This window comes from Notothenia coriiceps, unplaced genomic scaffold (assembly GCF_000735185.1).
Source record: "Notothenia coriiceps isolate Sejong01 unplaced genomic scaffold, NC01 NC01_scaffold00035350, whole genome shotgun sequence".
NCBI lineage: Eukaryota > Metazoa > Chordata > Actinopteri > Perciformes > Nototheniidae > Notothenia > Notothenia coriiceps.
This window is the reverse complement of record NW_011368051.1, coordinates 50,747-73,284: the sequence shown is the minus strand read 5'-3', so window position 1 is coordinate 73,284 and position 22,538 is coordinate 50,747. Positions and strand designations below refer to the sequence as shown.

Below are 22,538 nucleotides of genomic sequence, written 5' to 3'. Positions count from 1 at the left end.
TCTCGGGCGGACGGCCCGGGGGCAAGGCAGAAGCCGAGAAGGGGGACTCGGGCGGACGGCCCGGGGGCAAGGCAGAGTCCATGGTGGGGTGAGGGCCACAGCGGGCGAACTCAGGGGGCCAAGCCCGAGGTAGCGGCAGGAAGAGTCAGGGGGCCGGGCCCGAGGGCGAGGACCGCGGCAGGAAGAGTCAGGGGGCCGGGCCCGAGGGCGAAGACCGCGGCACTCAGGGGGCCGGGCTCGAGGGCGAAGACCACTGCTCCGGAGGCCGGGCTCGAGGGCGAAGAACAACCAGCTCCGGAGGCCGGGCAGGACCCGGTGTCGGCCGAACAGGAGCCGGTGGGACAGACTTCGGCAGGATCCCCCACGGAAGAGGACCAGGAGTTGGCAGGACCCCCGGCAGAAGGTGATCGCAGGACCTCCAACGGCACAGGACATGTGGTTGGCAGGACCCCCGGCAGAAGAGCAGTCTACCGGACCTCCAACGGGACAAGGCATGGAGTTGGCAGGACCCCCGGCAGAAGAGTAGTCTGCGGGACCTCCAACGGCACAGGACATGGAGTTGGCAGGACCCCCAGCGGAACCTCCAACGGCACAAGACATGGAGTTGGCAGGACCCCCAGCGGAACCTCCAACGGGACGGGACATAGGGTTGGCAGGCCCCCCGGCAGAAGAGTAGTCGGCGGGACCCCCAACGGGACAGGACATAGGGTTGGCCGGACCCCCGGCAGAAGAGTAGTCGGCGGTACCTCCAACGGGACAGGACATGGAGCTGGCAGGACCCCCAGCGGAACCTCCATCGGCTCAGGACACAGGNGAGTCCAAGGTGGGTGACTCGGGCGGACGGCCCGGGGGCAAGGCAGAGTCCATGGTGGGGCGAAGGCCACAGCGGGCGAACTCATGCTCGGCCCCCTGAGTTCGCCCGCTGTGGCCTTCGCCCCACCATGGACTCTGCCTTGCCCCCGGGCCGTCCGCCCGAGTCACCCACCTTGGACTCTGCCTTGCCCCCGGGCCTTCCGCCCGAGTCCCCCTTCTCGGCTTCTGACTTGCCGCCGGGCCGTCCGCCCGAAATCCCTTCCGGGTCCCCCGCTGTGCTCCTGGGCTGTCAGCCCAAAATCCCGTCCTCCTGACCCCCTCCACCCACCCTGGTGGCCTAGTGATGCGTTCCTCCTCCGGACCCCCTCCACCCACCCTGCTTGAGGTTTTGGACTTTTGTGTTTTTTTTTTTTAGGGACGTCTGGAATCTGTCCCTTGAAGGGGGGGGGGCTCTGTTACGATTATTGTGTTATGCCACGTTTTGTATGTCTTGTTTTGCTGTTCTCCCTGTCATGTTTTCCTCTTGGTATATTGTCTGGTCCTTATCCCTATGTTTTTCCTCCTGTCGTTAGTTTCCCTGGTTTGTCTAATTGTGTTCACCTGTTGCCCTTGTGTTTCTCCTCCNTCTTTTGTTTGTGACTGAGTTCACCGTTGAGTGTTCTGTTTTGTCCAAGTTATTATTTTATCCTTGAAATAAAGGCAATATCAGTGTAATCTGCATTTGGGTCCTGCTTGCTTCACCCATCGTAATACTTTTTGTGTCTTCTATTAACTCAGAGCTGTACCCAAAATACACCAGGACATCTTTCTCCTGAGTGTGAATAAAAGCAGTCTCTTCCCCTCTGCAGCTCCATGTGGTGCACTACAACTCTGAGCTCTACCCAAACATGTCCAAAGCGATGACGCAGAGCGACGGCCTGGCTGTTTTAGGGATTCTCATTGTGGTAATAAAACCGATGCAAATAAACAGTAGCATTAGTAGTATTTTGTGAAATGTAAAAAAACATTTAAGCCTGAGCTTTGGTTTCCTAGACAGGTGAGGAGACAAACCTGGCCTTTAACAACATCCTCAACTACCTGGGTCGCATCAGACACGCTGGTAGGTCTATTTGAAATGTATTAAAACATGTATTGTTTTTATTTACATGTGTTTTTAGGCAAAACATGAAATGTAACCAATTATTTGGGCCATTGATTTTATATTTGGCTTTAGCAGTAGTTTCTATATGGCCCACAAACTCTCTCTCTTCCTCTCACCCACTGGCAGATCAGAAGGTGTTCATCCCAGCCTTTGACGTGCAGACCCTCCTCCCTGAGGATCTTGGGAGATACTTTCGCTACAACGGCTCCCTAACAACACCGCCATGCCACCAGAGTGTGACCTGGACTCTGTTCAATGAGAGGATTCAAATCTCTCCGGCACAGGTAAAGCTGAGACACGGAGACTCATCTAAAGCATACAGAATCCTTTCTAGTCAAACAAGCCTCAACTCAGTGTTCACCTTCATGCAGGCACTGATTGCACTGTTGATAATGTATCCTCTCCAACATAAACTGATCCAACATGCAGGAAAACATTGTCTAATGCCTGAATAGAAGATAAACCCTTTTTTGTATTGGCTGAACAAAGACTCAGCCCAACCGATATATATATATATATATATATAGAAGTTTTATCATTGACATGTTTGTTTATTGCATCTGATTATTGGCCTTATACAATTATATGTTTGAGTTATTGTGCTGCATTATCAAATCCCCATAGAACAGTTAATAACAATACAAAACAAACGTGTTTTCTCATCGACTAATTGCATCATTTAGTTGAAATACAGCACATAAATCTGCATTGTTTTGGATGATGGTAAAAAGAAACTGAAAATAGTCTTCTTCTATTCCTTGCATTGATTAAATTGGTGGATTTGCTGCAATACTTGATACCAAGATGATTTAGTCCAGTCATTTTACATTTTATTTTTTTAAATACAAGTATAAATAAACTCTGCTCATTTGAGGAACATCCCAATAAGTGAAATTATTTGTATGTCCATCTATTGCCAAGGTAACATTATGATATTACTGGAAAGTGGTGAAAGTAATCAATCTACTCAGTTACGTTCGTTTTCATCCCTCTCCTCTTCACCTCTCCACAGCTGCTGAAGCTGGAGACGATACTTTACTCAAGTAAAGCTGAGGATCCAGACAGGATGCTGCTGCAGGACAACTACCGCACGACACAGCCGCTCAACCACAGGGTCGTCTTCGCCTCCTTCTCTGCAGGTCAGACAGACAGAGCATGTAGGAGAAGATAATTCATCATTATGTTGACTGCAGACATACAGAACAACACATACTCTGTTGGGAATCAGACAATTGCTGAACTGTTTTCCCTCTCCAAGAGTACATACTTATACTATACTATAATTTGAGATTGCATAAATGTGCAGTTGCAAATAGTCAAAGCCAATCTGCTATAAACTCATGTGCTTTGGTCTAACAGCCTTTCTAAATCGGTGGATTATAATGCAGCATGCTGCTTTTAATGCAAACCCCAATAACAAGCCAGCGGGAGGCCGGGTGAACCAAAGCTAGCAATTAGCACAATACATGCAGAGAGGGAAAAGTGGAATGTGGAGAGAAATGTGGGAATATTAGGGATTACCGGTGACTGTGTGCGAGTGAAAGAGACTTTGGACGGCAGGACTAGAAAGAGAGAGGGACAGGACTAAAGGAGAAAGGGGTGGAAAATTGCACTATTTCTTTGTGTTTATTGTGTTGCACTGTTGGAGGAGCCTGTGACCTAATATTTTCATCGTCATAACTACACTAGGTATGCACGTTTGACAAATAAAAGCCTTGAAAGTTGAAAGCGAGGGGCAGCAGTGTTAGTTTGCTAGCTGATTAGAGAAAAGGATTTGCAAAAACTAAACAGTGACTTCATTGTTGTCACGAGAGTCTAACTGAGGAAAAAAGGGAGTGAAAAGAGATGCAGAGAAGTGAAAGAGGGAGAGAGTGGTAAGCAAAGACAAAGGAGAAAGAATTTGTGTAAAGTGCTCATTGTGGTGAGTGACTGAACTGGAAGGTCTGTGATATCAGCACGGCTGTCAAAGGCAACACAACTGAATAAGCATAAGATTGTCATGCAGACTAACCAGCTGAGATAAACCAATATACGAATGTGTACGGACTAAAACTCTACTGTGATCTAATGATGTGTCCAATCTTTTATCTGTTGTAGAATCAGGGAGAGAGCTCACCTCTGGTAAGACTACAACTGATTATGATATTTTAATGATAAAATCAATACTTCAAATAATACTTCAACTTGTATTCCCTGTGCAGGTGAAGTCACAGCTATAGTGATAGGAGTGATGTGTGGCTGTGTTGGTCTGGCAGTGATCATCCGCTTCATCGTAAAGACGATACGGTAAGTCATTTCTGTCTTTCTGGACACCACTCGGCCATCTTAGTATCCCATCTCTTCTTACTCTACATCTCCTATCTCTTGGCAGATTTTTTACCCTCCTCCACCGTGAATCAGTTGTGGTAAACAGGTGGTTTACCTGCTCTTAATACTGACAAGGAAGCACAACTTGCACTGACACTGTGACAAATTCTTTGTGTGCTTGAAAGATATCCTTAAGCGCTGATCTTAGATCAATACCTTGATAAACAATGGGTTATTAAAGAAAACTGGATATAAATGTATCCTTTTAAAATCCTTACAACATTTGATTTTAGGGAAAATTAAAGATTTGTGTAACACATGATATAAATGATAGTCTGATGGGCTTGGCTGATATTGGCTTATCAAATATTGACTCAAATTGAAATATGTAAAAAGAAATGCAAAAAGAAATTGACAAAAGCATACAGAAACTGTGCATATTATATCCACCTGCCAATCTTCTATTTGTTTGGTCACAGTTCCTCAATAACTCATTCTAAATATCAATTTAACAAGATAACTATTCTCTTATTAAGTGTCCCCTATTGATATAAATTGATGTTTATATGAAACTTTGGGTTTGGGTAACCTCTTCAAGAATCAACAGGAACCAGTCAGTAAACCCAATCACTTGAGTCCTGATTCAAAACACCACCAGCTTTCGGCCAAATAACAATATGAGCATTGGTGTCGAAACAGCATTGGTTGGCCTGTATAGAAAAAGTCAGTAAATCCTCTTTGTAAGGGTCACGTAAAAGTTAAAAGCAACCCTAAGATCAGCGCTAAGGATAATCTAATTCCCTGACCTCTGCTGCAATAACATGGCTGTTTTCCAGAATGTTCTTTCATAACCACCACTCATTAATGAAAGCATGGTGGGTCCCATCGTCAGTGATTTAACCTTTCCACTCTTTGATCAGGGTTCACAAAGCTCCCATATATGTGCTATTTCAGTCTTGAGTCTTAAAGGCACCTTTCACAACAAAATAGCACATATTTCTTTCTTACTGCATTCATCAGTCTAGATTGTTTTGGTATGAGGTTTCAAGTATTGGACATTTTGGCTGTGGAGATATCTGCCTTTTTTTAGATTATATTCGAACAAGATGGACCTCAGATTGCATCGCTCAGGGCGCAAAATATTACATTTGAAAAAAACTTAACGGCAATGTCTCTTGACGGGTTACTCCAAATAATCATTTAAAAGCAGTTTGATATAGCAAATATTTTCTTTCTGCGGATATCCCAAACCAATCACACCAAAACGATCTAGATGATAGACAGCACTGAAGAACATGTAAGATGAAACATGTGGATTTTTAGGCGAACTGTCCCTTTAAAAAAAAAAACTATGATTTTTATTTTGTACAGAAATGAATTATTATTTGAACTGAAGATATAGTAAGACTTCTGATCAGAGATTGGACCTTTAAATGCTTACAGTGAAATGATCATACCCTTCTTTTTCTTGGAGTCCCCTGGATTCGTTTTTGGAAGCCTTCGGGGAGATCCTACACTACAGTACCATCGGCTTTCATAATGTCCATCAACCTTGTGCATTTACTTTAAACTTCTATAGAGAGGGGAGGGAATGTGTTTTGCACACTGTCTCTTTGAAATGTTAAACCCAAGATGTTCTGTGTTTGGTCATGTGATTCTGTCTTTTGATCTGTGACAGCTCTACCTCTAGCTGGGACGTCCTTCACAGTAGCCGGCCTGCTCCCATGTCAAGGTCAATGCTCAAAATTATAACTTTTGACCTTAAAACCATAACTTCTAAAAAGTTAGATTCCAGCTTTAATAATCCATTCATAGTGGCTTATTCTCTAGACTTTAACCTCTCTCACAAAGATATTCCGCAGACTGTAAGGAAAATATTATTTTATATATTTATATTATAAACTTTCTGGGAAGTTCAAGGGCACACAGTGTTGCCTTTGTTTTAGAGGAATCCTATAGTCCTGCAGTTTTGAATGAATGCATTTCTTCCCTGTTTGTTTATCATACCATGACTGATCTGAACTTAAGTATCCATTCACCTATCCTATAACATATCTCAATCTTGGAGGACTAAAAACAACTCATAATGGACTTCAATTAAACTTGAGACCAAACTCATTTCATCCTTCTGGTTATTTTTTAACAAATGGTGACCTCAGCTGGACAACAGAAAAAATTACACTGACAGCATTTTAGCGGCAGTGGAAATGACTCTTCCCTTTCATGTTTCAGGATGAAGGAGCCAGAGGAGGAGAAAAAACAAGACATGGCTCTGAACTCGACCTGTGAAGCAGGAAAGAAAGAAGAACCCTCACCTTCTCCACAGAGGGATCCATAGCTCCACTTCAGAACTTCAGGCCAGATACACGCACAAAATACTTTCGTCTTCCCTCTTGCCAATGTTGTTATCACTGATCCATGTTTGTTCTGGGGACAGAAAGCAGAATCAGTCACGAAAGGCAAAAGGGAAACCTTTATATAGTAAACTGGACACAGGACTAATCACCTGCTGCCCTGATCACTTTTTTCCCCATCTAAATTTAGTGATGTTGGCAGTTTTGGTATCAGACTTTTTTCCGTTTGCATGTAAACACATTGGTTTGCTGGCTCTCAGGAGTCTGTTTGCTCTTGCAATGTCTGGGATGCATGATTGGTTCATGTATATACTGTAATATATATTTTGTTGTGTTTGTTTCACGTTTGGCCGTTATTTCATTTTTCCTGCCTTGAAACACAAGCACACTGCACTGAAAGACGTAGTAGACTTATTGAATATTTACCTGTTCTATCATACCCTATATTATGTTATTATTTTATTTTGCCCCTGGACTTGACACTATCAAATGAAAAGGTATGATGAAGGTTTTAAGGGATTTTTAAAGTGCGTTTTTAAGTATAAAATAATGTTGTCCAAACATTACGTCTCTGAACTCAACTGAGGGCATTATATTGAAAATGAATAAGTTATATTTATGTTTTAAGTCTATTAGAAAGTGTTTGTTTGAGCCATTTATTGTCTTTTTTTCTTCTCTTTTGTGTATATAACTGGTCAACGTGGGCACCTCATTAAAATACTTGAATGGGAACCACACCTTCTTTGGTTTTGTCATTACGTGTGTTATGATCATATTTTCAAACAGTAATATTACATTGGTGAAATATTGTACAGGAACTCTAAAATGAAATCTTAAAGAAAGACAGTAATACAAAAATAACCCCATAAGTACTTGCCTTACCAACATTGTTTAGAGAACCCCAATTTGTGAACCTATTAGACAAACTATAAATTGGCATTAAACTTTATGTTTTCCTGCCTTCTTGCTGTTCATGGCAGCAAGAATGTCTTAACTTTTTCTAAAATAGCTGTCTATTTAGACAGACAGAAATGTGTCATTGGTTGTGCAAATATGATTCATAAAAACATCACCCAGATAGGAAACATTAAAACACTTTTACATAAAAACCCAGAACACCATAGGAGCCACATTAAAGCAGCAGTAGGTACTGGATGGTGAGGTCTGGGTCAATGTTAAATTAAAGTGGCTTTTTTTTCCTCTTTTTTTCACAGCGACAAACAAGAATTTATTTGAAAGAAGCTCTTCAAATTTGGGAACACATAAAAGCATCAGTGCGCAAATACTTGAATCCTGTAAGATGTCGTTTTGCCCAGGTAAAATAATAATAGAGAAACAATTTGACAGTAATGTAGACAAAGCCCCTTTTACAGGATTCAAACAGCTGGCCTGTCGTGCCAGGAAACACAAAACTTATGCCACTAAATCTATTCTTTGAGGATTTTGGCAAGCTGTGATTACACAAATACTCCTGTACATACATCGGTATATCGGTCTCCATTCTTGTTCTCATTTCCTCTTTTCTTATCTTTTTCCTCAGTTCCCTGTGGTCTCCCTCCCTCTTTAAGCCATACCATGTTTTCTGCTCTTATCAAACAATGATGGTTTTGGTGGGTCAGCATGCCAGCAAAGTGCTGCACACACTTTTGTCTGTGAATGTGCGTGTTACACTGTTGTGTTGTGTTATCAGGTCACACAGAGAAGTGGCTCTTAAACGTTTTGATTTGCGACCCTTTACATTGAAACCCTTGAGAGTTATTGTACCCGTGGTGAGGTCCTATAACATGCCACTGACACAGAAGTGAATCATAAGAAAAATATACAATTTTTAAAAATGTAATTCATGACACTTGTCTACAAAAACACAATAAAAGCCACATTAATACCATTACTAGGTAGGTCTACTCAAGGTGTGCACTCACTTAAGTTTAATTAAAGATACTGAGGTAGCAAGCTGGCTTAGCACATAGCAGTAGCACATAGCAGTAGCCGTTGCTAATTTAAAACAAACAGCAGTGCTGCTGAGGCACTTGAGTTATCCAAAGATAGCTCACTGGACCTTAAAAAGTATTTATGGCTGTAACACCTTCATGCCTCCCCTTGCTCTAAAGCACAGCCGTGTGGACATATTTCAGTGATGCACATCACAAATGAGGAATCGAAACTGAACAACAGAAGTTGTCTTTCACTTTTGCGTGGTAAAACCAGCCGCCCCTGTATTTCGAGTGCGCGATTAGTTACAGGTTTACGGTAATGCAATAAAACAACCCTGGGAAGCTGGATTTCAAAGTAAAGGATGGCATGTGGTTCATTTATATTATTTGCGATTGAGGAACAGGGTAATTTATGAGAATAATTTTAGGACTTATTGCTTCATAAACTTGTTGCACAAATACTATGAACTACTTTTACTGTGTACTTTTTGAGAATGGCAAAATTCCCTCCAGAGAACAAGAAGAAGCATTTTTGTCTAACTTTGACGTGGGATAAAAAACATTTGTTCCATAAGTAGTTTATGAAACTGCCATGTTTGTACTTAGTACTTCTTAGACTACTTGCAAACATAATATGAACTACCTTTACTGTGTACTTTTTCAGTAATTTGAGTTTCAAAGTCCCCTCCAGACAACAAGAAGGAGCATTTTTGTCTAACTTTGACGTGGGATAAAAAACATTTCTTCCATAAGTAGTTTATGAATCTGCCATGTTTGTACTTAGTACTTCTTAGACTACTTGCAAACATAATATGAACTACTTTTACTGTGTACTTTTTTAGTAATTTGAGTTTCAAAGTCCCCTCCAGAGAACAAGATTGAGCATTTTTGTCAACTTTAATGTGGTCATTCTTGTTCTTATGGAAGAAATGTTTTTTAGACCACATTAAAGTTGACATAAATGCTCATTTTTGTTATCTGGAGAGGACTTTGAAACTCAAATTATTCAAAAAGTACACAGTAAAAGTAGTTCACATTATGTTTGCAAGTAGTCTAAGAAGTACTAAGTACAAACATGGCAGTTTCATAAACTACTTATGGAAGAAATGTTTTTTAGACCACATTAAAGTTGACAAAAATGCTCATTCTTGTTCTCTGGAGAGGACTTTGAAACTCAAATTACTGNTTTGGAAATATATTTTTTTATGAATTTTTCATTTTTAATGACAATCAAACATGTGGGAAGAGGGGGGGCGGCGCCCCTAGCGCCCCTATGGACCGGCCGCCACTGTACTTATGGAAGAAATGTTTTTTAGACCACATCAAAGTTAGACGAAAATGCTCCTTCTTGTTGTCTGGAGAGGACTTTGAAACTCAAATTACTGAAAAAGTACACAGTAAAAGTAGTTTATATTATTTTTGCAAGTAGTCTAAGAAGTACTAAGTACAAACATGGCAGACTCATAAACTACTTATGGAAGAAATGTTTTTTAGACCACATTAAAGTTGACAAAAATGCTCCTTCTTGTTCTCTGGAGGGAATTTTGCCATTCTCAAAAAGTACACAGTAAAAGTAGTTCATAGTATTTGTGCAACAAGTTTATGAAGCAATAAGTCCTACAATTATTCTCATAAATTACCCTGTTCCTCAATCGCAAATAATATAAATGAACCACATGCCATCCTTTACTTTGAAATCCATTTTCCCAGGGTTGTTTTATTGCATTACCGTAAACCTGTAACTAATCGCGCACTCGAAATACAGGGGCGGCTGGTTTTACCACGCAAAAGTGAAAGACGGCTGGCTTGACCGCAGTTCACAGACACATCCACTGCTGCCAAAACAAGGTAGGGAAGTGATCATCTAGCAGCTGTTGTCTATATCCTATCCTGCTTTGATGTTTGAAAACTCCCAGACAGCTGTTGTACACACATCGTTTACTTGACTACGTGTCCTATCACTTCTGTGGTAGAACAGAAACAGTAAGAGGTAAATGATTACTTAGGGGTGTTTGAGGTGAAAAGCTGTTTTTCTTACTGTTTTGACTTTATAGTATTTGTTTCCCTCTAGGACTGCTGGGTAATGGCTGCCCTCAGGGGTTTCCCCCTTCTCTCCGTCTGTCTCCTGCTGGTTCATCAAGCCTTTGCCATAAACGACGCTCCCTGCCAGCTCTCCAAAGGAAACTACGCCTTCAACAACTTCAAGAAGCGCCACATTCCCTCTGGTACTCCTACTACTCTGGACCAGAACCAATGGATGAATTTCCTCAAGAATAACGGCGACTGTTCCAGACCCACCCAGTCCTTCCTGCACCCGAGCGACCTGGACAGGGTAATGGCTGTGTGCACATCCGAGGGGGGAGCCACGTACAAGGAGAACATGTGCATCAGCCGGCAGCAGTTCAGCTTTGTCACCGTGAGAAGCGAACCGGGGACGTGCGGCATCAGGAGCATCAAAGAGGAAACCAAACATCTGATCCTGGCCTGTAATGAGCTGAGCAATCAGTGCCTGCCGGTCCACTTTGAAGGAAACCCTCAAGATTTAAAACCAAGTAACAACGCCAAAGGCTGCCAGGACCCACGCACTGGTGATGCTCCCAGCTTCAAACTGACATGGCTCTGCTTATTATCCGTTCTTCTGGTTATCATTTACAACTGTCGAAATTAACTTGAGAAACTAGATAGGAAAATAGGTCTCCTGGACACATTTGAGAACATTTGATTTGGAAAGTGTTTGGCTTTAAAACAGTATTTTATATGAATCTCTAAATTACCAAAATATCAACCATATTTTTGGAATCATTTCATTCTTTTAAATGTATTTTTGTACCGCTATTATATGCTTGTGCCTATCTGTAAGTTTGTATCTCTGACAGATAATGAGGAGTTGGTGTTCTAAAGGCATTTCATTTTATTCACATCTATATTATTATGTAGAAGAGCATGTATAAAATTGCTGTACAAAAGGGATTTCATTGTATTTAATGCACTGACGGTATCTGTAACAGTCAATGTACCAGTACATTTAAAAATAGCCAAAAAAAGAAGAGAAAACTATAAAATGTCTGACTTAAATAAATGTAAGACTGAACTTGTGAAAGTTTCCAAATATTTCCATACACATGTAGTACCAAAACTTGCATGATTAAAATACAAACTCAATCCAAACCACTTTTTTGTATTTGTGAAGTGTCAAAGATTCCAGAACAAAACTATGAATAGGGCTGGGAGCCAGTGAATCACATGTGCAAACAGTAGGTGAGTCATCCGGATAACCAAGAAAAAAACCTGCAGAAACAAGTCAAGTCAAGTCAGTTGCGCTCAGTGCTCTGATAGGAATGATCAATACCAATACAAAACTGATATCATGACTAGAGTATAGACCTTTACCCATTACACCCAAAGATAGGGCCCAGCTCTACAGTGCAACTTTCAAGATAAAGACATTCATTTCACAAGTTGGCTACACCTTAACAGCGTGTGCTAATATTCAAACAGATCTCAAGATGTAACGTATTGTTGTTATTATATATCTTATTAAGTAGTAATAAAGTAAATAGAGACCATCAGACCATTTCTCACACACTAATAATCAGCCTCCACATGCACAGACTGCAGACACACAGAAGATGGCAGTATTGCACAGATGTGCCCCTCTCAGAAAGAGGTCAAAGAAAACGAGTCAAGGTTTCTCAACCATTTTAACTGTAAACTCTGTTTAGATTCATGTTGGTGAGGTTGTTGTTTTCCTCATATTAGTGTTTGCATCCAATCAATTTGAAATACCCAATGTTTCAGCACACAAATAAACCACTTATGTCTCAGATGTTTTTTTCATATTCATCTCTTTTACACGCAGATTCTTGAATGTATACCCATACTAGAGGTCCACATGCATTTATCCCTTTATTCTTTAAACGAATTTAAAATGTAAACTCTTACAACACTGTATTAACCTCTTAGTGCCATAGGGAGAAAGTATGCCTGGCTCTCCTATTGTCTGTACATTGTTATTGTATTCTTAGTAATTAGTGCATTTTTTGTTAGTTGATTTGGTTAGAAGAGAATTATTAAGAGAGCCACCATGTAATCACAAGAGACTTTAAAACTATATTTGGTTTAAGGGCCCCTCTACAAGATTAGGTCGTCATACAGGTGTGGCCTTAACAACTTAAAATGTTTACTTTTGTTAATGAAATGGTAGTTAGTATCCTCTTTTTTATTGTTTTTTGTTAGCTTAGTTTACTGGTAGGTCAATGAGACTGAAGTACGAGAACGCCCTCTGCTGGACTACAGACAATCTACTTCAGACAGCCGGGTGCTCTTAAACACTTTGTAACTAAAACTTCAAACAGCTCGTTAAAGTTGAATATTCCCCTGTTCAAACAAACGTTAGAAATACTAATAAAAAGTGACAGGGTTAGTATGCAGTATTAAAAAACTCACAAACTAATTGCCACGCAGTAACCTTTGCACTAAATGCTCTGCGGCCCCCCTGACAGTTACCTGCTGAACCTGACCCTGGACCTTTTTCACTAAACTCTATGGTGACTTCAACCTATCTTTATTTCTTAAACCCCTAAAAAAAGACCTGGAAAAACTGGAGGTCTTCCCTCGGCAGGTCAAACATGTCATTTCTAAAGCGATGAACCTCCCTGTCTTTGCTTTTAAAGCTGATCATATTCTCAGTACCAAGAAGAAACAACTCTAGAAGAAGGTCATCATTAAAGTTTGTCTCATTTAAGAAGATGACAGATGGAACTTTAGTAATGCATCTTAGTTTGGAGGCAAAGATTGAAATGCTAGTTAAATTGTGATTTGGTGCATTGACTGCACGTGGCTGAGCTGGTAATAAAGCTCACAGAGGATCCTTTGGAGAGAAATGCAGCCCTGATGCTGTAAAACTTTCCATTCTTCCACAGCGCATCATTATAAAACCTTTCCTTCTATAATGTTCTACCTCGTGATTCTGGTGCAACGAGAGTGTTTGTTCGTTTATAATTTAGTTTTCCAACTTTTTTTTCTCATCCTTTCATTTTCTCACAGGCTGTTGGCAAACGTCATATGATCATGAGGAGATCACAGGACGCACCTAAACTTGATGGTATTTTTTCTGTTTCCTGCCCCGAGGCTCCAGGGTATGATATTTCTGCTGAGTGCTATTGAAGAAATAATAAAACACATCAATATTTCACCATTCCCAATTCTGGAGACTCTAGGGACGCACACTGGTCACGTACAGTGAAAGTAACCAGAGAGTGACCTCCAGTGAATTATTTAACTATAGAGTCATAGACACAAACACATAAAGTCAAATGCACACATTTACACACATACACACACGCTGACAACCAATCATGGCTGTGGAAAAAGCAACAGCGAACAACAAGCGTTCACTTGGGTCAGAGAGGAAAGGCAACGGGAGAATAAAAGAATGAGTGCAGAGTGAGAGGCGGTGTGAGGGTGGGGGATGGGGGGGCAGAGTGGTAGGATGCAAGAAGAAGGAGGGGTAAGATAAAAAAAAACAGGGCTGCACTTTAATTGAACTTTTTAGTTGGTTTTAAAAAAAACAGCACAGGAGCATAAAATAGGGCGAAAAGCAGTGAAAGTATGGGAAACATCGCTTTTCTTTTTCTCGGCTTTCCCTCATTGCATCTATCCTCTCGTCCACTGTAGCTCACTGTACTTCACACGACCATCCCCATAAACATCTTGATCTTCTTCACTTCCTTTCTTTACATATTTGACCTCCCTCCTTTAAACCCTTCCATTCTGTTGTCCCCTATCTTCCTGTTGAACTTAGAGTAATGCAGCATCATTCAGTCCATACAATTCTGTTTTACAGGGCTGTTGTCACGTAGCACCTCCGAGGGGCCCTTGGCTCGTTGAACTGTAGGTGGCAGTGGCAGAGTGGAACACTGCAGAAACAGAAGAGAAGTCTGGACCACGACTTTGAGCTAATTTAAATAAACGTTGTTTTTAGTTTCGATTCAACACGCCTTCAGCTTTTCTCCTTCTTAATCTAACCTCTCTCAACTCTCGCTCTTCCTCCATCCAGACCAACTCATAATAAATGAGCGTGATAATTAGAACCACAAAGACTGGAGGGGGAGGGAAAAGTAAGGGCGGNGGTGAAGGACAAAAGGAATAGAGTGTGAGTAATACAGGCGTCTGGGTGCAACTGCCCAGGCATCTGGAGGTCTAGTCTCATGTACACAAGAAGACTCAGCTTGAGTCATGCACAGACGCACAGACACACACACACACACACACACACACACACACACACACACACACAAATACACACTAACTCCAAAATCCCCTCTGATGCTATCAATGCATGTATTCATGTAGACGAAGCTGCATTCAAAGCATATTTCAAACACAGATGGCCCAATTAATAGGATATTTGCGCCCAAAATCTTTTTATTTTTGTCCAGCTGTGATTCCACACATAATTCTGCACATGCACACTTTCAATCTCCATTCCTCTTTTCTTATCTTTTTCCCTCATTCTGTAAACGCTACAATCTCCTCTGCTCTAATCAAACCCACATGGTTTTGGTGGGTCAGCACGGCAGCAGCTTACAGTGCTTCACACTTTTGGCCGTGAATGTGTGTGTTACACTGTGGCTGATTGTTGAGGACACAGTCCTTTAAAAAGAAACCCACTGTGTCCTGCTGTATAAGGTGGGAGTGATTACTGCATGTCAGACTGTGATATAAGACAACAGAGGAGGCAGAACTGTGCAGTATTTCATAAGAAAAGGGCACAGATTAAAGAAAAGGACACCACTTTGTGTCGCAGAACAGTTTTTTCCCCTTTCCTGCCCAGTTAATCTTCCCTCAACCCTTCATATTTATCGCAGGACCCCTAGGGGAGGTCCTAACCCGCCACTGACACAGCAGTAAATCATAAGAGAAAGATACATCGGGGCACTTTTGTCCGCATGCATGTGCACATCTTGCCCAGTGGCTTCCCCTGGGGGTAAAGGCCACTGATAATGACTTAGGGGTCGGCGATGAGGAAGGCCAGGGTCAAGTTCACATCTGGGATTACCAGGGTTACCAGGGTTACTGGTGAGCAGTTTTTACTGGGGGTCATCTGATAAAGTGGAGAATGCTACGGAAGAGTGACTTTACTATGGGCTGATCACACACACTTTCACTGGCACACACTTTAACTTGTGCAGACAAGGAGCTCCTTTTCCAAAATGAATGTTATAAGGACCACATCTACTATGGACGGCACCGTATTAAAACATACAGAAAATGTTGCATGAAGTTTAATATGGTGCATGTATAGTTTCCCATTCCACACCCAGATAAACTTGGGGACAATACATGTTCTGTAGACAGTCCAACTGGTTCAGATATGTCATTTGAATAGGGAGAGGAAATAGGAAACAATAAGCAGCACAGGAGGAAGTGAGAGAGGAGATATTGTAGAGTTCACGCTGAGGAGAGCGCTGATACAAGGTTCAGCCTGATTCAAATGAGACAGACCCCCCAAAAGGAAAACAGAGAGTAAAATACAGATTATTATGGTTTCGACTGCTGCAACTGTGTCTCAATGTCAGATTTCGTTTTTTGAAAATGATCAATTCGGGACAGAACAGGAAAATAAAACATTGAATGCATGGATATAGAAAAAATGAAAAAGTAAGTATTGATAACTCTCATTGTAGATAAATCTGTTGATAATATAAAGGTAAAGCTAAAACGATGTCAAACTGACCCAGCAGCTAAGCTCCCCAAAGGAGATGCTGGAAACAGTAAATGTTAGGAATTGTTGCTCAATTAAGGACTGAAGTTATTAATGTATTATCTAAACAGTTGCTTCTGTACAAAATATAACTTAGGTATCAGGATTTTCCAAAAGCAAAACAGACAGTTTTGTATTAAAGCTGCAGTTTATTTCTTCATTCTTAATGGTGTCACTCTGCCATGAACTCAGGCTGCTAAGAGACAAATGTTATTATAAACAAGTCACAATACTCTTTGTTTGGCTTGCATGTGATAAAGCATGTGAATCTCTGCGTTGGCGGTTGAGTATATCAGTTACAAACAAGGATCTAGGTATGGGAGAGAAACACAGAGAGATGAAGACAACAAAAGGACTAACAGTATACGGGCGAATAATGGTTGGAAGGGAACTTAAGGAAATGAAGATGAGTGAAATAAAGTTGGCACCAGAGGAGCAAACCAATACCTCTACACCTCGAAAGACAGAGGAGTCTCTCTTTACATATCTGCTTCATTCTCTCAGTGTCTCAAGCTCTCCATCACTGTCACTCTCTGTTTGCCTTTGATCTCCAAGCTCTCTCGCTCTCTCGCTCTCTTTGCTGACTCACTCTCCCTATCCTGTTCCCCAACAATGAGATAAAAAATGACCTGCACTCTAGTCTCTAACTTTCTCACTAACGCTTCCCCCCTTTTCTTTCTTCCATCCTCTCCCTTTCTGTTTTCCCCTTCTCCTTCTCTTCAGCGTGTTTGAGGAATGTGTCAGAGCGGCACAAAAGAACAAAAGCTTGACAGGAGGAGGAGGAAGAAAATGAGGAGGGTTGGGGGGGAGAAAGTTGCGTGAGGTAAAGGAGAGGCAGAAAGGAAAAGGGGAAATGGAGGGAAGGAATGAGTGCAGAGAGAAAGGTTGATAGGAGCAGAGCACGGTTGAGTGCATCTGAATGCTGAGCGGTGCTTTGTCATCACGTGCTGACATGCAGCATCACACACATTTCAGAGCTCTTTATCAAGCCCCCTCTGGACAGCACGCACACAAGATGGGTGAGGCTGTCGCTGGGCTGCACGGCTGCCTGTTGGATTCAGTGGCCTTTGATGCATTTCTTGTTGTGTCATGCTAATATGCTAATAGCCTGCAGCGAAGCTGAAGATGAATTTTCCCAACACCGGACAGCTCTCCATTGTAACCTTTGTGTTTGCATCAGTCACTTCCAAACTGGGCATGATCAACTCTCCTTCATCTGAACAGGCCATGTTGCAGAGACCACCGTAGCAGTAGAGAGGCAGCCTGATGCTGTGCTTTACATTCGTATATAAAATGTGTCGTGGATGTGAACCAATCAGGCCTTTAAATTGTACTTTTCTACTTTCTATTGTTTTATTTCATTATTACATGAGCAAAAATGCAAGTCGGCTGTAATGGTGAACAAAGATGGAGGTGGAAGAGGAAATTACAGTTGGCTGTCCATGCCTCACGGTTATTTGGAACTTGTGAGCACATGCTGTGATTGTGGCATGGTGTGTGGCCAATGACGTGTATGTGTGTAGGTGTGCGCGTGTGTGTGCGTGTGTGTCTCTGATAACGGAAACAATGTGAGTGAGCTTTGTTCACATCAAACAGAGCAGCTGACCCGATGCAAGGCTCCTGATTTGAACGCATGTCTGTGCGTAAAAGCGCGTATTGCGTTACCAAGATTCAATCTGAGCCAGTTATTCACCTTTGTTAGTCAGGAGTATAAATCTGGCATGGAGCCGGTGTATTAGCGGGGTCCGGGGTGTGTGCATGAAGTCTATGGCCTGTTGGGGGGGCTTCCTCCAAGATGCCCGGTTTACCTCGCGCTAATTCGCCGTGCAGTGTAGCGGATGGGATCATCCATCAAAAGTCAATAGTTAACGTCGGCTTTGTCCCGTTGCCATCCATCATCAGCGCGTGCGCGTGCGCCGACATACACTGTGTGTGTGGGTGTGCGTGCTCTTTATAGGACTCCCTCCAACCACGCGGGCCCCTGACCCTGCCCCACAGGCCCGTCTGACGCGCGGTTCCAAATGCCCCGGCGTCTCCTCCTCCTTTCCCCTTTCTTCCGTCCGAGCAGCGGGGGGGGGGGGCGAAAAGCCCTGAGGATACCCCGCTGACCTGCGCCAATCCCACCTCTTATTTTAATCTCTGCCTCTCTCTCCCCTTTGCCTCCCTCCCCAACCGTGTTCGGAGTGATTTTTCCTCTGACGCAGGCCCAGTTAAATGGATAGCCCACCGGTCGAGGCCAGAAGCTGTATCCCATTACCACCGCTTTTATTTTTATGACACACCGCCGTGGCTCACAGGAGGCTGGGGGGTGAACTTGGCCTCTCTTCTCACAGACACACAGACGCACACACACTCTGCCAACCTGCACCCTTCAGTCTGCCAGTTGACTGGTTCTTCCTTTGCACCGCCCTGCCAAGACGACATGTTCTGTCAACAGACTGGTCTGGCTTCCCTGTTTGTACAAATAATGAAACCGCATTGAAGTCACTAATTTAACCGACATATGAGCCTGCTGGCTGCCTCATAGGCCAAAACACCTCATAAACCTCGACATTGCGATATAAAATTATATCAAGGGGTTTCTCCAGAGCTCACAGGACCATCAGGGCGCGGTCACTCTGGTTTTCAAGCTACGCGCGTGGATGAGATGGGTCTATCAATGCTGTCTCTATGGACAGCCCTGAAGTGCACATGTTGCATTCAGGGGCGTGGTCAGGTTGAGGCATTGAGGACTTTTGCCGGTATTCTGTTGGCCTTCGGGGTGGGTTCGTGTTTTAGGGGCGTGTACATCCCTACACAAGTAGCTCTCCGTGCAATTCTATTAAGCGCAGCCACTTATACAGTGCACCGGCACATAGGTAAGAGTCTAGACCAGAGCCCTGACAGTCCGCTCATCTCGGGAAGAGGGCAGCAGAAACTGACGCGCAGAGGCAAAACCTACGGTGCGCACACACACACCCAGACGAGACTCAGAAGGGACAGTTGGAGCATTTTGGAAGCAAGACGCGCAGGACATCAGCACACCGAGCACACTTGGACCTGACAGTACACCTATTAATCCCCAAAATACCTGCAGCATAAAATGGAGCGAAAAATCCCTGATTTCGCCGGCACTTGGGAGATGAAGACTTCTGAAAACTTCGAGGAACTCTTAAAAAAGTTGGGTAAGTGACTCAAGTTATTATTTCAAGGAAAACCCCTGGCCGAATGTGGCAGTTAGAATTTTTGCGCAAGAGTGGCTTTAATTTCTGTGCGTAATGACACAGATAAGATGTGTCAGCTCAAACTGCAGCTTTCTCAGTACATTTGTAGGTCAAATCTTCCTCTGTGCCCGCGCACCAGGATCACCCTCTGTACCGCATGGGTAGGGGGTCTTTGTCATTCTGCAGAACCCAAAACTGAGTGCTTGGCCTCCAGCCAGCATCACCCCTCGTCCTCTCCTCTCCCCCTTTGGCCTCCCCTGCTAACACAATAGAGACAAACGGCAGCACATCTGTCTGTAATGCAGCCTCGGATTTTGTGTGTGCGTGTGTGCGCGTGTGCGCTTGCGTGTGGGTGTTTCTTAAAGAGGACCGTTATTTCATGATACAGTGCTGGACAGTCGCATCATTATCTGATGTGACAGAAGGGGGAAAAAAGACAAACACCTGCTGCTTAGTTTCTCACTGTTTTGTAACTTCACTGGTGCATATTGAGTCTGCACAGGCCGCGTGTGTGTGACTCTGCGCGTGCATGTCAGCGTCAGAGCCGTCTGTCGTTAGTAGCCAATTCCCATGAAATGACTTGCCAGCACACACCTGGAATTCATATAATCACGTTGGCGCACACGGAGAGATGAGTTTATGAGATGACACCAAACAACAGGGCCTTTCTTTCTCTCTTTCTCTCTCTCTCTCTCTCTCTCTCTCACACACACACACACAACACACACACACACATGCAGTCCCCTGTCATGCTTCAAATACAAAAGTTCCTGCATACAACGATGAGAAGAGTTTGTGTGGGTGCAGGATTGAAAGAAATGTCTGTTTAACTTCCTGAAAGAATAATAATAAATGTAACAAATGTCTGGACATTGCATGCACACACACAAAAGTGAGAAAGCTGCATTCATTTTGATCAAACCTTAATCTCTTTTTACATATACCTGTCTCATTTATCATTGTCTTATTTATGTGGGTTTTCTTTCAGGTGTGAACATGATGCTGCGTATGATTGCGGTGAAGGCAGCCTCTAAGCCCCTGGTGGAGATCACGCAGGACGGAGAGACGCTGTCCATTAAAACCTCCACCACCGTCCGCACCACCCACATTACTTTCACTGTGGGGCAGGAGTTCAATGAGATCACTGTGGACGGACGCCCCTGCACGGTACACAGCACTATTTTCTCTGCATACACACATAAGTAAATAGAATAAATATGCGTTTGGGGAGGGAGCTGTCCAGATTACATCAATCTGTTTCATTTGGCTTTTCATCATATTTGGACTGATAGCCTTTCTTTACCCCTCCCTTAAGTCTCTGAAGGCCTATCATTCTACACGTTCCTCCTTCACACACTTTACGGCCCCTTTTAACTTCTTGTCATCCCTCTGTTCCCCCTTCTCGCCCCTTCCTGCCCTCTGTCCCTCCCTAATTCTCCCCGTTGCTTTCCCCGTTTTCCCAAACATAGCCTCTGTTTGTCCGTCTCCAAAGCAAACATTTGCAACCGGCGCTTTGCTCTCGTAACGATGAGCGCATCACAAGTTATCACTTCTCAGTGATCGCCTGCTCCACCTTTGTTGTTTCTCTCTCCATTATCTCCCTTCCCATCTGAATGGCGTCACATACATCAGTGCATTCATTCATCTATACATCAAACAATTAGCATGCATCCAACGATTTATCTCCTTCTCTCTTCATCTGTCTTCAGAGTCATCCACGCTGGGAAACTGACAGTAAGATCAGCTGTGAGCAGACCCTGCAGAAAGGAGAAGGGCCTAAAACATCCTGGACCCGAGAGATCACCAATGACGGCAAACTGATCCTGGTACAGCACAAACTATACACTAATCCAGAGTTTAGATGTAGAAGCATAAAGATTCTATAGAGATGTTGCGTTTGTGCAACTAAATCACTACAGACTATAATCTGAAGTGTTTTCTTTAGATTGTATAATTATATAATTGAGCTTAGAGAACTGAAATGCCAATGTAATTATTTTCCTGGCAGGAGATGAAAGCTTCTGTGTCACGCTTGAAGTCATGGAAGGGAGTGTGCAAACAGTGTCTAATCTGAAAGGGCAGGGCAAACAGATAACTTGGACGTAAAGTGATTTGTGAAGTGAAGGCTGATAAAGAAACACAAAAAACGATGTTCCTGAATATAATTATTTCTTTCTGACAGCTACCAAAACTCTCCTCTTTGAAAAATAAGGTGCAAATCCACAGAAAGAACTCTATTTAATAAGAAATAACCAGGCTGTCACAGGTTGACTGAAAAATAACTATCTGACGAAATTAACCGTTTAACCATTCCAACCAGAGAATGCATCCTAAAGTTCTCTCAGGAGTAAAACAGAGCTTCAAATTGAACACACTTTAAACATAAATATTTTTTGAAACAATGGTTGCTTGGGTGTTTTCAAATCAGAGACTCCTGGCCTGTTTTTAAAACACCAAAACTACAACTGCTCTTTAGAAGCCAGCCGTAATATAACATGTTTTGCAGGGAGCTGCATGTTTGCTGAAAAAGACTCCTTATTGTTTGTTCGAAAGAGTTTCGCATAGTGATATATTCACCACTGGAGACATTATCAACTGGTCAATTTGGATGTTTAAAGGTTTAAAATCTACATTTATGATAATACTTAAAGGTGGGGTAGGTAAGTTTGAGAAACCGGCTCGAGATACACTTTTTGTTGTATTTCATGGAATGCTCTTAACATCCCGATAGCAATGAATATCTTAAGAGCTTTGACAAAAAATCCATAAAAAAATATCATCTGTGGAAGGCTCTGTAAGGAAGTGGCAGATTTTTTCCGGCTGTGTATTTTCAAATTCTAGCGCACTCAAGCTGGTTTCTCCAAAATTACCTACCACACCTTTAACTTTTAAAAACTGCCAGTATTTAACCACCCACATTCTCCTCTTTACAGACCATGGGAGCAGACAATGTGATATGCAGCAGAGTCTACGAGCGGCAATGAGCAAGAGCACTTCTCACTTTTTGTCCTTCCAGCCCCC

At 42.7% G+C, this 22,538-nt stretch overlaps 2 protein-coding genes across 6 annotated transcripts in view; both read left to right on the top strand.

Moving 5' to 3' along the window:
• The window catches only part of ca14 (carbonic anhydrase XIV), a 14,651-nt gene extending 7,299 nt beyond the window's left edge, over positions 1-7,352 (top strand). The window contains exons 5-13 of one of the 5 annotated variants that reach the window (XM_010791232.1): positions 1,662-1,757; positions 1,846-1,912; positions 2,081-2,238; positions 2,967-3,093; positions 4,052-4,075; positions 4,156-4,240; positions 4,326-4,367; positions 5,952-5,993; positions 6,494-7,352. In XM_010791232.1, the coding sequence (XP_010789534.1) occupies positions 1,662-1,757; positions 1,846-1,912; positions 2,081-2,238; positions 2,967-3,093; positions 4,052-4,075; positions 4,156-4,240; positions 4,326-4,367; positions 5,952-5,993; positions 6,494-6,599 (747 nt within the window). In that variant the 3' untranslated portion in view covers positions 6,600-7,352. Of the gene's footprint in view, positions 1-1,661; positions 1,758-1,845; positions 1,913-2,080; positions 2,239-2,966; positions 3,094-4,051; positions 4,076-4,155; positions 4,241-4,325; positions 4,368-5,939; positions 5,994-6,493 lie in introns of all 5 variants that reach the window. The other 4 variants (XM_010791231.1, XM_010791234.1, XM_010791235.1 and 1 more) reach the window with 4 other exon arrangements.
• An 11,773-nt stretch (positions 7,353-19,125) lies between these two features.
• crabp2a (cellular retinoic acid binding protein 2, a) overlaps positions 19,126-22,538 on the top strand; it is a 4,056-nt gene continuing 643 nt past the window's right edge. The window contains exons 1-4 of the mRNA XM_010791230.1: positions 19,126-19,478; positions 20,506-20,684; positions 21,227-21,343; positions 22,451-22,538. The exon at positions 22,451-22,538 is cut by the window's right edge and continues 643 nt beyond it. Coding sequence (XP_010789532.1) covers positions 19,397-19,478; positions 20,506-20,684; positions 21,227-21,343; positions 22,451-22,501 — 429 coding nt within the window. The 5' untranslated portion in view covers positions 19,126-19,396 and the 3' untranslated portion in view covers positions 22,502-22,538. The remainder of the gene's footprint in view (positions 19,479-20,505; positions 20,685-21,226; positions 21,344-22,450) is intronic.